At 45.4% G+C, this 16174-nt stretch overlaps 1 protein-coding gene across 4 annotated transcripts in view; it reads right to left on the bottom strand.

The window, feature by feature from the left end:
• The window catches only part of LOC124003822 (inositol 1,4,5-trisphosphate receptor type 1), a 179561-nt gene that overhangs the window by 26477 nt on the left and 136910 nt on the right, over nt 1-16174 (bottom strand). For all 4 annotated transcript variants that reach the window (XM_046312419.1, XM_046312421.1, XM_046312422.1 and 1 more), the window contains 9 exons: nt 14531-14718; nt 4940-5123; nt 4496-4749; nt 3723-3923; nt 3302-3412; nt 2707-2802; nt 2449-2592; nt 2120-2227; nt 1563-1755 (listed from right to left, as the gene is read on the bottom strand). In XM_046312419.1, the coding sequence (XP_046168375.1) occupies nt 1563-1755; nt 2120-2227; nt 2449-2592; nt 2707-2802; nt 3302-3412; nt 3723-3923; nt 4496-4749; nt 4940-5123; nt 14531-14718 (1479 nt within the window). The remainder of the gene's footprint in view (nt 1-1562; nt 1756-2119; nt 2228-2448; nt 2593-2706; nt 2803-3301; nt 3413-3722; nt 3924-4495; nt 4750-4939; nt 5124-14530; nt 14719-16174) is intronic.

The raw sequence follows: 16174 nt of genomic DNA, 5'->3' as shown, positions 1-16174 counted from the left end.
AACCATCACTCCTGTGTTCCAATCGCATGTTGTGTTAGCTAATCCAGGTTTATCATTTTAAAAGGCTAATTGCCCAATAGAAAACCCTTTTGCAATTATGTTAGCACAGCTGAAAACTGTTGTCCTGATTAAAGAAGCAGTAAAACTGGCCTTCTTTAGACCAGTTGAGTATCTGGAGCATCAGCATTTGTGGGTTCGATTACAGGCTCAAAATGGCCGGAAACAAAGAACTTTCTTCTGAAACTCGTCAGTCTATCCCTGTTCTGAGGAATGAAGGCTATTCCATGTGAGAAATTGCCAAGAAACTAAAGATCTTGTACAACTCCCTCACAGAACAGCGCAAACTGTCTCTAACCAGAAAAGGAAGAGGAGTGGTAGACCCGGTGCACAACTGAGCAAGAAGGCCATCATCCCGGAGTCACCTCTTCACTGTTGACGTAGAGACTGGTGTTTTGCGGGTACTATTTAATGAAGCTGCCAGTTGAGGACTTGTAGTGGAAATTTCAGTACTGAGAGAGACTTGGACAATTACTCAAACAATCATCTTTATTCAACATCAATTAATTATTTCAAGAATGAAACCTTTCTTCTGAAACTCGTCAGTCTATTCTTGTTCTGAGAAATGAAGGCTATTCCATGTGAGAAATTGCCAAGAAACTGAAGATATCGTACAACGCTGTGTACTACTCCCTTCACAGAACGGCACAAACCACACAGATGGTTGAGGTCCACATATCAGATAATGTTGGCTTGAATGGGAATATTTGTTGTTTTAAATTATATACTGTCAATCCTACAAAAAGGAAACATATTGAAGCCTCATAGAAATATAGATATTAGAACAGACAGAATGAGGCCCTTTATCTACTTCTCCAGCGTCAGATGAACTCGTGGATACCATTTTTATGTCTCTGTGTCCAGTATGAAGGAATTTGGAGGTCGTTTTGTGAGCCAATGCTAACTAGCGTTAGCTGGAAGTCTATTGGTATCTGCTAGCATGCTAGTTGATACCCATAGACTTCCAGTGGATAGCATAAAAATGGTATCCAGGAGTTCATCTGACTCTGGGGATGTAGATAATTAGCCTCATTGCAAAAATCCCAAAGTATCTCTTTAAAGGTTTAAAACTTTAATTTTAAATGATATTAAACACAACCGTTTATCTTTTCCAGTGTTGAAGACGTCTCATGGTATGGTGGGGAAAATGTGTCAACTTTGAGTCACTGTCTGACCACTTCTTCCATGGGCAAACATGTACGTCAAATTATGTTTAAATCAAAAGGGATGCTGTCAAAACGTGACTGAATTCAAATGGAATTACCCAAAAGTGAAACACTAACTTCTGTCAAAACAGTGAGAGGATGCCACTGGCTCTCTTAACACTAGCCCTGCGACAGCTCCTCTGGGTCACATCATTAGATCACTAGGAATTACTGCGAAGTTTTGGCATAACTTCTGATGAAATGTTTTCTTTTGACTGCATATAGTTAATGCAGTCACATTTCAGTGGAAGTAGAGTAATAGAAATGAGTCCTGAGAAGCCATTTGGAAGAGCTAGCTACCTCTTAGTTTCTTCTGCCAGTTCATCTCATTGAAGAGGTCCTCTGCGCTAAGGAAGAAGTCATTGATCTTGCTGCCCTGCTCGTCCCTCTCAGTGGTGTAGTACACCCTCAGTTTGGACTCACAGGTCAGGAACTCACAGATGTTGGGCACAGGGAACACTATCTCCTCCATGGTTCGGTCATGACGCACAATCTGAGAGGAAGACACACACAGGAACACACTCAGTCAATGTCAGCTCCATGGGTGTGGAGTGGACCAGCCACCTAGCCCCTGGTTGGAGAGCACTCATGTGGCTGGACAGTGGAATTTAGCTCCAGGCTTTTGAGTATTTCCATTAAACCACATCAGATTAAGAGGAACTGAAATCCCTCTATGGCAGTTTCCCCAATGCTGGTCATGGAGACCCAAAGGGGTGCATATTTTGTTTTTTGCCCTAGCACTAACAGGACCAGTATTATGAAACACTTCCCTATGGCAAAACATTATTCTTTGTCAATGACAGTTAAAGATATCCAATTAATACACTGTGTGAGTGTGTTTGACTGGTGTCACTGACCTCTATCTGAGCAGTGTGGTTGGCGTAGAACTCCAGAGCCTCGTCTCCCTCTCCGTTGGTCCCTCCTGGTTTCAGCATCACCTGCAGCTCCTTGTTGTGGCGTGCCAACTACAGTGGTCGAAGTCAAGTAAGGGGTCAAATCGCTCATGAGAAGTATAGCAGGCAAAACTGCATCTGACTGTTGTGTGAGAGCCTCAAATGGTTGGATCAAATGGTTGGGTCCAATAGTTGAATGTAATATCAATCAATTGTGGATCAAATGGTTGGTTATTCAAAAAACTATGTGCTTCTAAATGTGTCATTATGGTAAACTAGAACCTGTCCTCTACCTGGTGGGCCAGGATGTAGATGTTGTGGCCCACGTTCCTGGGGGAGGCAGCATCATGCTCCTCCTCCTCCCCGCTGTCGTCATCCTCTTCGGGATCCTCAAACTCCACCTCTCCCTGCAGGTAGGCCTTCTTGATCACATCCACCTGAGGATCTCACCACCACCCAGACAACCATTACCTTCATTGCCCTATACCTGTGTGGGGAGACTTATGGGTGCAATTTTGATTTTTTTTTTTTGGTGGGGGGGACAGGCTCACCAGCTCCTTAGGTCTCATGTTGTACAGGATTCTCTCAGCATTCTCACTGTCATGGCGACTCTCCATGATAGCCAACAACAATTTAGAGGCATTGTTCTGAGAGAGAGAGAGAGACACTTACAAAAAAACTTTTGTCTTTAGTAAGACATCCTCGTTACACTAAAAACACTACAGAGAGAGAAAGAGAGAAATAGAGAAATAACTGAGATAATGGTTTGTTATCATGTAAACGTTATGTCATAGTCATGAGATGCGTATAAAGTTGAAGATCAAATCTTTCTAAGCCGTTTCTGTTCCTCCTTCCAAAGAAAACAGGCAGAATCCACAAGGCTTAGAGGGAAAATGCAATCTGCAGATATTTGGTTTGGCACCAAAGGAGCTAGCTTAGGAGAGATTCATGAGTTGCCTAGGTTTCAAAAGCAGCAGCACACTGTTTGTGAAGTTCCACTCCAGGATAGAGCATCTACTAGAGTAGGGAGTAAAGTAGCTTTACTACTTGGTCCAGTGTGGAGACCCAGCCTATGTCCAAAATGGCACCCTATTCCCCATATAGCGCACTACTTGTGACCAAAACCCTTTGAGAGGGAGGCCTCACCTTGAGTTCAAGCACCAGGTCCATCCTCTTCTTCCCCAGTGGGTTGATGTCATTCAGGATCAGGGCGATGATGATGTCAATGCCATTGGACTCATGGGTGGCGATGCAGTTCTGCAAGGAAACAATAAAAGTCCATTTTATAAACGCGCTGCATGGACTACACTAGGTCACTAGTTATCCATGTCAGGGCCCTCTCAACCTATCCATAGACAGTATTAGTAGTATGGATGACAATAGAAGTGGACCCAGGATAGAAGTCCACAACTGCTTCATATGGTATGCATATGTGCTTGTAGCTAGTTCTTACGGGATGGGCCCACTGTATCTGTTTGTAGTTCTAATGACAAAATGACACAGGCCCACAGTTAGTTGGTTCTAATGACAAGAGCCCATACATAGCTGTGGTTCTAAAGGCCAGTACCTGGTTCTCGTGGCAGGGTCCTTGGCAGTACTCGGTCAGGCTCTCCACTGTCTGGTTGATGAGAGCCACGTTCTTCTCATTGATGTAGAGGCCCAGTAGACCCAGGCCTCCCGTGGTGCTGCCACAGATACAGTCCAGGAACTGCAGCGTCTCACACACCAGATTATAGTTGTTCTTATTGTTCTGACACCGCAGAAAGTTCTGCAGAGGGACCAAGGGAGGGTAAGAATACAGCGGTTTGCACATTTTATACATGTTTTTTAAAATTTAATTCAGAAAAAATTACATTACGTATTGAAAGGCAAATGTTCATTGAAAGTGTGACTGAACTAAAGAACATTCCAGTTAACATCAAACTGAGGACAGGATGACCCTGACTCCTTAAAACACAGAGAATATCTATCCATGAGTCACTGGGTAATCGGCGCCATAGTGTTGAGCTAACAGTTAGATTGGAGACGTGACCACCAGGCCTCCATTAGTGAATAGAACCATCGATCTCATGACTCCCACATCATGTACTGACTACGCACTTCATGTTCATTCACAGCCGTATTAAATGGCTCATAGAACACAACGCAGAAAGTCCTAACATTTACATTTTGGTCATTTAGTAGACATTCTTATCCAGAGTGACTTACACAATCGACCACTGCGAACTAAAGACATAGCGGTGAACTTCATAACTATTGCCATAGAACATGACTTGTCCCGCTAAGAGGCTAGCTGTGAGGGCTAGCTCCCCTGATGTTGGGCTGGCTGAAATAACTGACCTGCAGGTCTCGGTTGTGGTTCTCACAGAGCAGCTGGAGGAAGCGCAGGATAGGCTGCATGATGACAATGATGAAGCTCATCTCTCCATCTTCCTGGCTCTTGTCCCCGGCGCTGGGCGTGCCGTCTGCCGCCGAGAAGTGGTCCTCTGGGTCAGCCTCACGGCGGTACGAGTTGAAGGCTTTCTTAGTGGCCGACGATGCCTCCAGCAGCTGCTCTCTCGCTTCCTCTGTCACCACCACCGCTGAGTCTTTGGCTGCAGAGACACAGGGAGGACAGAGAAACCAAACTAGGTACTGGGGATAAAATGAAGACATCTTTGTGGCAGCTAGTATTTATTGCTAAAGTGTTCAGAGAAAAACAAACCTTAGATCAGTGTCTAGGGGTAACTTCATCCTACTCTCTTAAAATGCAATAACTGACAATAAAATAAGTTGACCTCTGACCTTTCTTGCGGATGGGCACTTCCTTGTCGGGGGCGTCGTCGTCCCTCTTTCTGTTGCCGAGGTCGCTGGTGTTGACTGTCACAGTGGCTTTGATCTCCAGCTGGGCCAGTTTCATCCGGTCGTAGAATACCCGGAAAAACTTCTCAGACTTCTTGTCCTCCGTCAGACGGCAGAAGAAGGAACGCTAGTACAAAGGAAGCCAAGTAAAGGTACTGGGAAGTAACGCAACCTTTCGTTGTAAATAACAAGGAAGGAACGTTCATTCTCGTCATGTGAATGCTTGTGTATTGTTGTGTGCAGCCTTCTTCACCAAATTGAGTACACTAGGCGTTATTGTTGATGGCTCAGTTGGTTACTTGCAGCATTAAGTGTTCGCAATACCACAGTTCTGGGTTCGATTCCTGCATGACAACAATACATGTGATAACTGTAAGGCAGCTTTGGATAAAAGCATCTGCTAAATGTCCCTTTCGCTAAACAAAGGTTCAGGTATTTCAAATTGATCAAAATAAGACAGGTCTGCACTACTGTGTATACAGTACCACCAAGTACATATGATAAACGTATACACTTTCTGCTACAAGGGCAAATCTGGTAATGTATGTAGTTACTGTAACACTGAATATTACCATGGAGATGACCTAAAGTCGCCTATTTAGACAACTTGTTTGATTCGGGCAACCCAAAATTGTCTGTCACACTGCCAAATGGTGAAGCGGGGTATTTGACCAAGAAGGAGAGTGATGGAGTGCTGCATCAGATGACCTGGCCTCCACAATCACCCGTCCTCAACCCAATTGAGATGGTTAGGGATGAGTTGGACCGCAGAGTGAAGGATAAGCAGCCAACAAGTGCTCAGCATATGTGGGAACTCCTTCAAGAGTGTGTCAATGAAATTCTTACACAGGGACACTAAGTTAATCTTAAATTAATCATTGTTTATTTGTCAGCGCGCTGGAGAGGTTCCAACAAACTTAATGCACCATAGTGAATGTGTCAGAAGCTCTGCCTGGGCAGTCCCAGCAATTGTCTTATATCCGGCTATACACAGACAAGTTATATTTGCATGATATTTTCATTCATGTGACAGACCAATCAGTATTCATAACATGTGACTGAGCAATATCTCACCAGGTTTCTGCTCTCTAAACTGAGACCTTGAAACTAAGATATATTTTGTTTGTTCTGAAAACAAGGTCTGGGTGTGCTGCCAAATTGCAGCTACTGATAGTGAGGATGTGTACAGTCAGCCACTTGCAAACACATATTTGTTTATAGAACAGTACATGAATAGAACACAGAAATGAGTTATAAGGAAAGAACAAACATTAAAAAGTTTTGGAAAAGCATTCCAGGTGAAGCTGGTTGAGAGAATGCCAAGAGTGTGCGCAAAGCTGTCATATAGGCAATATTTATATTTGAAGAATCTCAAATATATTTAGATTTGTTTAAAAAAAGGGTTATTACAGGATTCTATATGTATTATTTCATAGTTTTGATATCTTCACTATGCGTAGGTATGTCCAAACTTTTGAGTTTTAGTCAAATATTATATGTTTGGGCTTTTTGCGGTCATTCTGTAGTCTACAAATGATTTGTAATGATGCTCCGGCCCTCCGACCATCCGCTCAAGAAAAAGTTGTCCCACGGCTAAAACTAGCTGATAAATCCCTGGTCTGACAACATCGTGTTACAAGATGGGACTTCTCCTCTTTCTTTCTTTCTCACTCTTGTCTCGATCTCTGTGTGCCCCATGCATGCAAAACACCATTACACCATGACCACAGTCAGCCTCAGCAAACACTAAAGAAGGGAAGGAAAAAACCCTGTTAAGGCTTTGACTGTGCCATCAAGATACTACCCTTTCTGAACTGCCTGTCATCTAAAGCTGTGGAAGACCATTGCCAAAACACTGCCAGATCCATACAGATGTTTGGTTAGATTGTTTATTTATTCTGTTTTTAAAGCGACAGATTCTTCTTGTAATGAATATTGCAATATAAAATAAATGGATTATTATTATCTCATGTGGTTACAGAACCTCAGTGGAGAGACCACAGTTTGGACTTGGACTCTTTATTCTGTGGGGGTCACATTCAAGCTAAATGGGAGCACATTCTAACCCCTGACTGCAATGAGATCTGTGCTGTCCTATTTCTCTGGAGTGGGGGGGGTTGGTAAGAGCTGTTATCTGGTCACAGTCTACTTGGAGGGAGAGGAGGAGAGACTCTGACCCAGTGGCAGAACATGCCCAATGCTCAGGGTGAATATGACATGAGAGGGAGAAGCCTACCCTACTTACACAGATAGAGGGAGGAAGGGAGGAAAGAAGGAGAGAGGAAGGGAATAAGGGAGACAAAGACAGACAGGAAGCAGAAAAGAGTTAAGAACAGGGGCGAGATTAACAAAAAATTCAATGAGAAAAGGGAAATGGAGTAAGAGAGATAGGGAGAAATGGGGCCGGAGTGAGCGAGTGGTTGAGGAAGGGGTGGGTAATGATATCAGAGTAGGTATCTAGGCTAGCTCTAAAAAGCTTGTTGCATAACTTGCTTTTTTTCTAGGTTAGGTGTGAAGTCTTAAACTGGGGTAGTGGTTGTGTGCTTTAGGGCTGGTTTAAGCGTGTGTGTATGTGTGCGTGCGTGTTGACATGAGAGGTTGAAAAACAAATAATTTGTAGATTAAACAAAATGGGCAAACTCCATTTTATGTCATATTTTAAAAGAGAGATGTGTATGGAACGCTTGCTGGCATGAGGGCGTTCAGTAACACAATGTTAGACATGTGAAATGAATGAAACATGCCACTCCTCCTTGGTAAAGAGCCCTGAGTTTGCTAACCTTAATTGTCTGAATTACAAGGGAATCTCATACTACAGGAATGCGGAATCGTACAACAATGCACACACACAGTCGTGGAGTAATCTGCAGCATTAATAAACTCCGCTTAAAAGCTTGGGCAAAATATGTTACAATGTTGCTCACATACATTGTCATAAATCACAGAAATAATGTATTCTCAAATATGTAGGTCACCACGGATCAGTGTGGTTGTAAAGATCGCATTTTCCAAGTATCCAAGCCAACATTTAATGGGATAGTACCTTGCTCACTTACTATCAAAAAGTATATCTAAAGTTTAGTGAAACTGATAACATACTAGTGTCTAGCCAGCAGTCTTTCCTCAGTATCAAAGGATTATGCAGTCTGAATAAAACAGTATTATGTTGTGTCATCAGGTATTCCAATGACAGATCTGCCCAACTTAAACACAACATCAGTGACTTCTCCCTACACCCTCCTCTACTCCAAATCAACAATGACATCATTGTGTACTTATGCCCCCTGGGCAGCAGACTCCAAATCACCCAGGCCCCACCCACCCCTACCCCCCACCCCCACCACTGTGCACCAGACCACTCGCACGTACACCCTCTGCCACCAGTCAGGGTGAAGGGGTGTGGGATGGAGGAGAGTAGGGGTGGTGGTGCGGGGGGAGTGTGCGTGCTATCCAGCAAGATCCAGTGCAATAAATAACTTGATGACAGAGTGGATAGTGCAGAGGCAGAGAGGGGGGATTAACTGAACCTCACAACCTGGCAAACCACATAAGTGTGTGTGTGTGTGTGGGGGGGGCTGGAGTGTTCATGCCTGTCTCTCTCCACGTTCATCTCTCCCAGAGACCGTAAAAAAAAAAACTCCCCTTCCCACCTCTCTTTCTCGCACAGGCGTGGGTGGGACATTGGGGCCTGAGGAGGGGGTGAGGGAGGAGGGGGTAGGCTTCACCGGTGGGGCCTTGGCCAGGATAACACACACACAGCGATTACACTGATCCTAGCGGAGACAAGAGTTCTCTTCACAGCCCCCCTACTCCTCCCCTCCTGCCTCTAACCCTGGATAGCTTACATAACACACACACACACCGGTCTAAGGAATTGCATCTCAGTTGGGAGATGCAGGAGCCCCATAGGGCGGTACACAATTGCCCCGCCGTCGTCCGGGTTTGGCCGGGGTAGGCTGTCATTGTAAATAAGAATTTGTTCTTAACTGACTTGCCTAGTTAAATAAAAGGTTAAATAAATAAATAAAAATGTATTGAAATGTTGGTGAGCTGTCTCCATCAAAATAGACCAGCTTTGAAGGACAGTGTGAAATGTTCTGTGTCACGCATACGCAAGTGCTCTCAAACTACATTTCTCTTATATAATAACCACATTCATTCTCCACTCTTTTGTTAACATGCTTCCTCTCACTAGGGCATCCCCATCTATGAGCAAATGGCACTCAAATTTGGTGGTGTTGCCATAAATAACAGGCCTGGTGGAGTTTGGACATCTGGGTCGAGTTACATTGGTTTTGGTGGAGTTTTCTGAGGTAATGTTCACGCTACAGTTTGGTTGTGATGGATCTCACTCACTCAGAGGCTTAGACCCTTTCGAAGAGCTGACTTGACCTGAGCTGTTCTAAATTCTAGAGGGTCCTAAAGGGACTCCCTCGCCACAATTGATTCAAAACAAAGTTTGCATTGTGTGTGATTGCATTGTATGCATCACACACTGTACACATTAGTTGTTGCCGAACCATGCACTTTGCAACAACATGATGGTAGAAGTAATATGGTCTTTCTTTCTTCTGCATTTCAGCGTGGTCAAAACATCCCCCTATTATTAGAAGACATTAGTAGAATAGAGATATATAGTGTTCCTACAAGTACATTGTTTTGGCAGGAGTATTAAAAATACATCTGTGTTTAGACCGGACTTAGAAAAATTGTTCTGGAAAAGAGACAACGCTCGACAGATTGATGTTGAGGATGTTAAGACAAACATGGTGGTGGAGGAGTAGAAAATGGAGTGATGGTGAGGAGGAGGGCAGAGGAGGAGAGAGCGAGAGGGAAGTGAGGGATGGGGAGTCTCAGGGGCTCCCTGGAGTGTTGGGTAAACAGAGAGACTGTCTGTAACCATGGAGACTAACCCCAAGCGGAATGAGATTTAGGCGTGGCAGGGCGAGGCGGGGGCTCTGAAAAACAAGGTCACAGCGCTTTCCCTTCTCTCCTTCCGTTCCGCCACTTGGCATCAACAAAGGGATGTTATATAACAGCTATTTATAACAGCGCTCCCTCTCGTTCCCACTCTCTCTCTCTCCCTAATTCACGTCAGGCAGCGCCACACATAGACTAACTGGAATTGCAGCTCTCCTCCGCGTCTCTCTTCCTTTTGCCTTCTCTCTCCACTGAATCATTTTCTTCACTTACAGCCTTTTGTCCTCTCTTACCCAAAACAAGCCTCTTGCTTCCTTCTTCCTGCTATCCTCTTCTCTGAACTCTTGTCTTATCTCTTCTCTGTTCCTTCATCTTCTACTCTTCTTCCTTATCCTCTGTCCTCTCTGTCACTCTGACCCTCCCCTGACAATGGAAGCTTGAACAAAATCACAGACTAGACAGAATAGAATAGGACAGATGACCTTGTGTCTTGTCAATCATCTTACCCAGTAACTCAGGACTAAAACCCAGAGAGGAACCTCACCATCCCGAACCTACTAACTTCCTTCCTTACATATTAGCACAAAGAAGCCTTTATTGGTGTGGCATTGGTTCTTCAGTGTGCAGTCAGACTATGGATGCCTCCTGGAAGGCAAACGAGCAGCATGACTTCTGGTTTCACGTCAGGTGCCCGACCACTGCTGAAATGTCACATCACAACACAATAACCACGCACACACACACAAAACCTTTCCCTCCCTTTGTGCCAACAGTAGCCGTCACAGGAAGGAAGAGTGTGGCAGGCAGGAACAATCTAATGTCTCCTGCAGCAAAGTGACTGATGTTTTTATTTATTTTATGTAACCTTTAACTAGCCAAGTCAGTTAAGAACAAATTCTCAATGACGGCCTACCTCGGCCAAACCCTAACCCGGACGACACTGGGCCAATTGTGCACCACGCTATGGGACTCCCGATCACGGCAGGTTGTGATACAGCCTGGAATCGAACCAGGGTATGTAGTGACGCCTCTAGCACCGAGGCCTCTAGCGCTGAGATCGCCACTCGGGAGCCCCTGACATGTATTGTTCTTGGCTAACTTTCTTTTCTTTGTATAAAACAGTTGCTCAGTCACTCCTGCCTAGAAGCTGGCAGGAGAGTGTATAAGTAAGGAGTTTGAGCATGACTGAGGGAGTGGGTGAGTGAGTACATGGTCAGGTTTATTTCTGTGTGGTATGTAGATCAGGGGGTAATGGTAAACCGTGTGAGTGCTATCTCAGGCTTCCATCCAGAAGAGTTGTCAAATCAAAATCAGATTCTATTGGTCACATACACGTGTTTAGCAGATGTTATTGTGGGTGTAGTGAAAAGCTCATCTGGGATAGACCCGTCAACACATAAGAAACCTCAGAGTGGATCCCTTCTTAAAAAGATACATTGAAAACGAGGAGTACTAGTACACCAACAAACATGCGCATTGCTATTAGTTTGTGTTTCATAGAAATAATAGGAGGTCAGGACTCCAGCTATCAGGACTCCCGCTATCTCTCTCTGAATGACCTTCTTGATCCAAATCAGTCAGGTTTCAAGACTAGTCATTCAACTGAGACTGTTCTTCTCTGTATCACGGAGGCGCTCCGCACCGCTAAAGCTAACTCTCTCTCCTCTGCTCTCATCCTTCTAGACCTATCGGCTGCCTTCGATACTGTGAACCATCAGATCCTCCTCTCCACCCTCTCCGAGTTGGGCATCTCCGGCGCGGCCCACGCTTGGATTGCGTCCTACCTGACAGGTCGCTCCTACCAGGTGGCGTGGCGAGAATCTGTCTCCTCACCACGCGCTCTCACCACTGGTGTCCCCAAGGGCTCTGTTCTAGGCCCTCTCCTATTCTCGCTATACACCAAGTCACTTGGCTCTGTCATAACCTCACATGGTCTCTCCTATCATTGCTATGCAGACGACACACAATTAATCTTCTCCTTTCCCCCTTCTGATGACCAGGTGGCGAATCGCATCTCTGCATGTCTGGCAGACATATCAGTGTGGATGACGGATCACCACCTCAAGCTGAACCTCGGCAAGACGGAGCTGCTCTTCCTCCCGGGAAGGACTGTCCGTTCCATGATCTCGCCATCACGGTTGACAACTCCATTGTGTCCTCCTCCCAGAGCGCTAAGAACCTTGGCGTGATCCTGGACAACACCCTGTCGTTCTCAACTAACATCAAGGCGGTGGCCCGTTCCTGTAGGTTCATGCTCTACAACATCCGCAGAGTACGACCCTGCCTCACACAGGAAGCGGCGCAGGTCCTAATCCAGGCACTTGTCATCTCCCGTCTGGATTACTGCAACTCGCTGTTGGCTGGGCTCCCTGCCTGTGCCATTAAACCCCTACAACTCATCCAGAACGCCGCAGCCCGTCTGGTGTTCAACCTTCCCAAGTTCTCTCACGTCACCCCGCTCCTCCGCTCTCTCCATTGGCTTCCAGTTGAAGCTCGCATCCGCTACAAGACCATGGTGCTTGCCTACGGAGCTGTGAGGGGAACAGCACCTCAGTACCTCCAGGCTCTGATCAGGCCCTACACCCAAACAAGGGCACTGCGTTCATCCACCTCTGGCCTGCTCGCCTCCCTACCACTGAGGAAGTACAGTTCCCGCTCAGCCCAGTCAAAACTGTTCGCTGCTCTGGCCCCCCAATGGTGGAACAAACTCCCTCACGACGCCAGGACAGCGGAGTCAATCACCACCTTCCGGAGACACCTGAAACCCCACCTCTTTAAGGAATACCTAGGATAGGATAAGTAATCCTTCTCACCCCCCCCCTTTAAGATTTAGATGCACTATTGTAAAGTGACTGTTCTACTGGATGTCATAAGGTGAATGCACCAATTTATAAGTCGCTCTGGATAAGAGCGTCTGCTAAATGACTTAAATGTAAATGTTAAATGTAAATCTATTTGTATAGTCTTAATATTCTTTGAGAGACAAATCCACTTTATCATAATTAAATAAATATATCTTCAAAGACCAGGGTTAAGAAGATTATTATCCAGCTCATCAGTACGAAAAGTGAACCTGGAGGTTTCTAGAAAGACCTATTCTAGTGTGTCCTCAGGTTTCATAATCTACTGGGAGACAGAACAGTCCAAACACCACAGAGGACAACTGCAGAGACGTCAAGTGGTTATTTGTAGAGGTGACAGTTGGTGATCATCTGGAGAGGTATCTGGGTCAGAAAGCAAATTATATAGCCTAGCAAGCTGGTTTACATTCATGAAATGCTACAGTATGTTAAGTCATGAAGTACTTAGGAGAACATGTCTCCCCTTTTTAGCATTAAATGCTAATACTTCAGTATTTCCCCCTCTAAATTTCCACTCAGTGTTTCAGAACAAATAACTATGTAATAAAGAGCGGCAGTTTATTTCCAGTCCCCCCCCCCTCTCCCTACTGCCCCACTTCCAGAGGCCCAGCATGACCCGGTCTGGGTCGAGAAAGAAAGAGAGGGAGGGAAAGAGAGAGGGCTGGAATGTTTTTAAGCCCGAGACATTCCTCATTGTTCATTCACACAGGCCTTATGTAATGCTGGTCACGTGATACTCTGTGCTCTCTCTGCAGCAGCCAGGCTAACAGGCAGGGAGGGAGGCAGAGAGGGATACAGGCAGACAGGCTGCAGCCGTGGGAAGTCAGGACATCATCTCTGCTAGAGTGGCTTCCTCCCTCCTAATCTGATTACGCAAGTTGCCCCTGCTTACGCAAGCACAGGCAGGCAGAGACAGACAGACAACACAGACAGATTGATAGCAAACATAAATGCAGCGGGCTTGTGCACACATTTATATGCACACACACGTAACTAAATGTCTCATATGTTTGCAGAGAAGTATCATATTTCTCCATTGTAAACAATCCAGAGGGCTTTATGGAGCAGGTGTCATGTGCCTCAAGGGACTGTTTAAAGTTGACAGTAAACTTGGTCTTTATCGTGTGCTCAGCTCTGTCAGGAGAAGTAGAGCAGTGTTGTGGGGCATGCCGAGTCATTCTCTTCTATAATAATAATAATTTTGGGGGTGTTTATATTTGTCCTGTTACAAGTGTGTAATGGAAATGTGTTTCTTGCATATTCCAACTCCCCTGAGCAACCTGCAGGAAGTGGGGTCACAGCCAGGGGCACCATTGTACAGAGCCCCTAGAGCAATTAGGGGTAAGTGCGTTGCTCAAGGGCACAGCGACAGATTGTCCACCTTATCAGCTCAGGTTTTCAAATAAGCAACCATTTGGTTACTGGCCCAACGCTCGAACCTTGAGGCTACATGCCACCCCTTCTAAGGCAGCAGGGAGGGGTGTGGACTAATGCAAAATGGCTGTCTTGTACAGGGTCAGAGCAGGCCAGTACCTGGATAGACCCTGGTACTGTCCCTATCCAAGGACTTATCTTTTTTTCGCCCCTCATCTATGAAGTGTATTGGATGTTTGGACCAATTATGTATGTTGTTTATAGTAGTGAAATGCACTTTAAATAATGTTTGTTTTGATTTATCATTCCGGTATTTATTAGGCTTCAGTCATTCCTGACAAACCCACATCCTTATGATTGGCAGCTGGCTCTGACTCACTTGGATGGTGGTGTTCCCACCCTCCAGCAGGGCAATGGCCAATAGGATGCTCTCCTGAAAGACACGGTCACTGGTGGTGTTCATGATGAGGTCGATGACCAGGTCGGAGGCGCCCTCCTTGTCCAGGTGACACTGCACCTCTGCCAGGCTCATCTCCCCTCGACTCAGGGCTCCCGGACCACCTAGACCTGAAGGGAGGGACAGGGGTGGAGGGTCAGGATTATGAATGTGGTTTTCCCTGATCTACTGATTTATAAGGATAAGGAGAGGTTTCAAATCGTATATCTAACATCTTACTACCACAGTCATCTATAGATACCTCTAAATTACTCATTCACAATGGAATGTCTGGCGAAATATGAGTGCTAAATAGGGTAGTCGCCTACACCCCGGCAGTCGCCTACACCCCGGCAGTCGCCTACACCCCGGCAGTCGCCTACACCCCGGCAGTCGCCTACACCCCGGCAGTCGCCTACACCCCGGCAGTCGCCTACACCCCGGCAGTCGCCTACACCCAGGCAGTCGCCTACACCCAGGCAGTCGCCTCGGTGTAGGTGACTGCCTGGGTGTAAGTGTGACATGTTAAGTGTGATACACTTCTGCATCCTGGTGATGTTCTTAATACTACATAGAAATAAGCTACACTCTTATCATGGTTTATTCAACAGGCCTCATTCCCCAAAAAGCCAGAGTAGTTCTCAACTGAGCTGTATGAGAAAAGCTGTGTGAAGAGATAAATTGCCTCAATATTTTGGTCAGATCAATCACACAGTGACCTGCTCATCATGACGAAATAACAGTGTTGTGCTCAGTCACAGGGCTGGACTAGAGCTAGACATCTCTACAGCTCAGCAGTAAAGAATTATGTGTGTGTGTGTATAGAGATAACCAGGAGGCCTATATAACAGAGAGATAATGAACAGGTCTGTTTGAGAAACCTTGACATGCATACACTTCTTTAGCAGAACAATAATCAACTTCCCTGTCCACCATGCAGACTTTCACCTCTCAAAGTTGTGCTATCTGCATGACTAATAAAGATAAATAAAGATACTTTTCTTTGGAAGGGGGCAGAGGTCCAGAGTTCAGAATTAGGTCAAAAGAATATGCAACGTTGCCATGCTTGGTTTGTGTGCACTAGAAACTCTTGCTTTTAAAAAATTATTATTATTTTTATTTTTTTACATTTTAGGTTCCTTTTGTTAATTTGTATCTGGCAAGTTACTCATACAACAGTTTGTGACAACTTACATAAAAAAAATGTACAAAACAAGCTAATTTGATTGTGGGGTGATTTATGCAACATGCGATAAAAATGACCTGAGAGTTAACCTTTTCGTCCAAAACAATGGACAGACAGGCCGAGAGACAGAAGAGGAGAGACGGAGAAGAGGACAGACGGAGAAGATGGGTAGACAGAGAGAAAGACAGACAGAGAGACAAAGAAGAGGACAGAGAGACAGAGAAGAGGACAGACAGAGAAGAGGACAGACAGACAGAGAAGAGGACAGACAGACAGAGAAGAGGACAGACAGACAGAGAAGAGGACAGACCAACAGAGAAGAGGACAGACAGACAGAGAAGAGGACAGACAGACAGACAGAAGAGGACAGACAGACAGAGAAGAGGACAGACAGACAGAGA

Source organism: Oncorhynchus gorbuscha, linkage group LG18 (assembly GCF_021184085.1).
Source record: "Oncorhynchus gorbuscha isolate QuinsamMale2020 ecotype Even-year linkage group LG18, OgorEven_v1.0, whole genome shotgun sequence".
NCBI lineage: Eukaryota > Metazoa > Chordata > Actinopteri > Salmoniformes > Salmonidae > Oncorhynchus > Oncorhynchus gorbuscha.
This window is presented reverse-complemented; position numbering and strand designations above follow the sequence as displayed.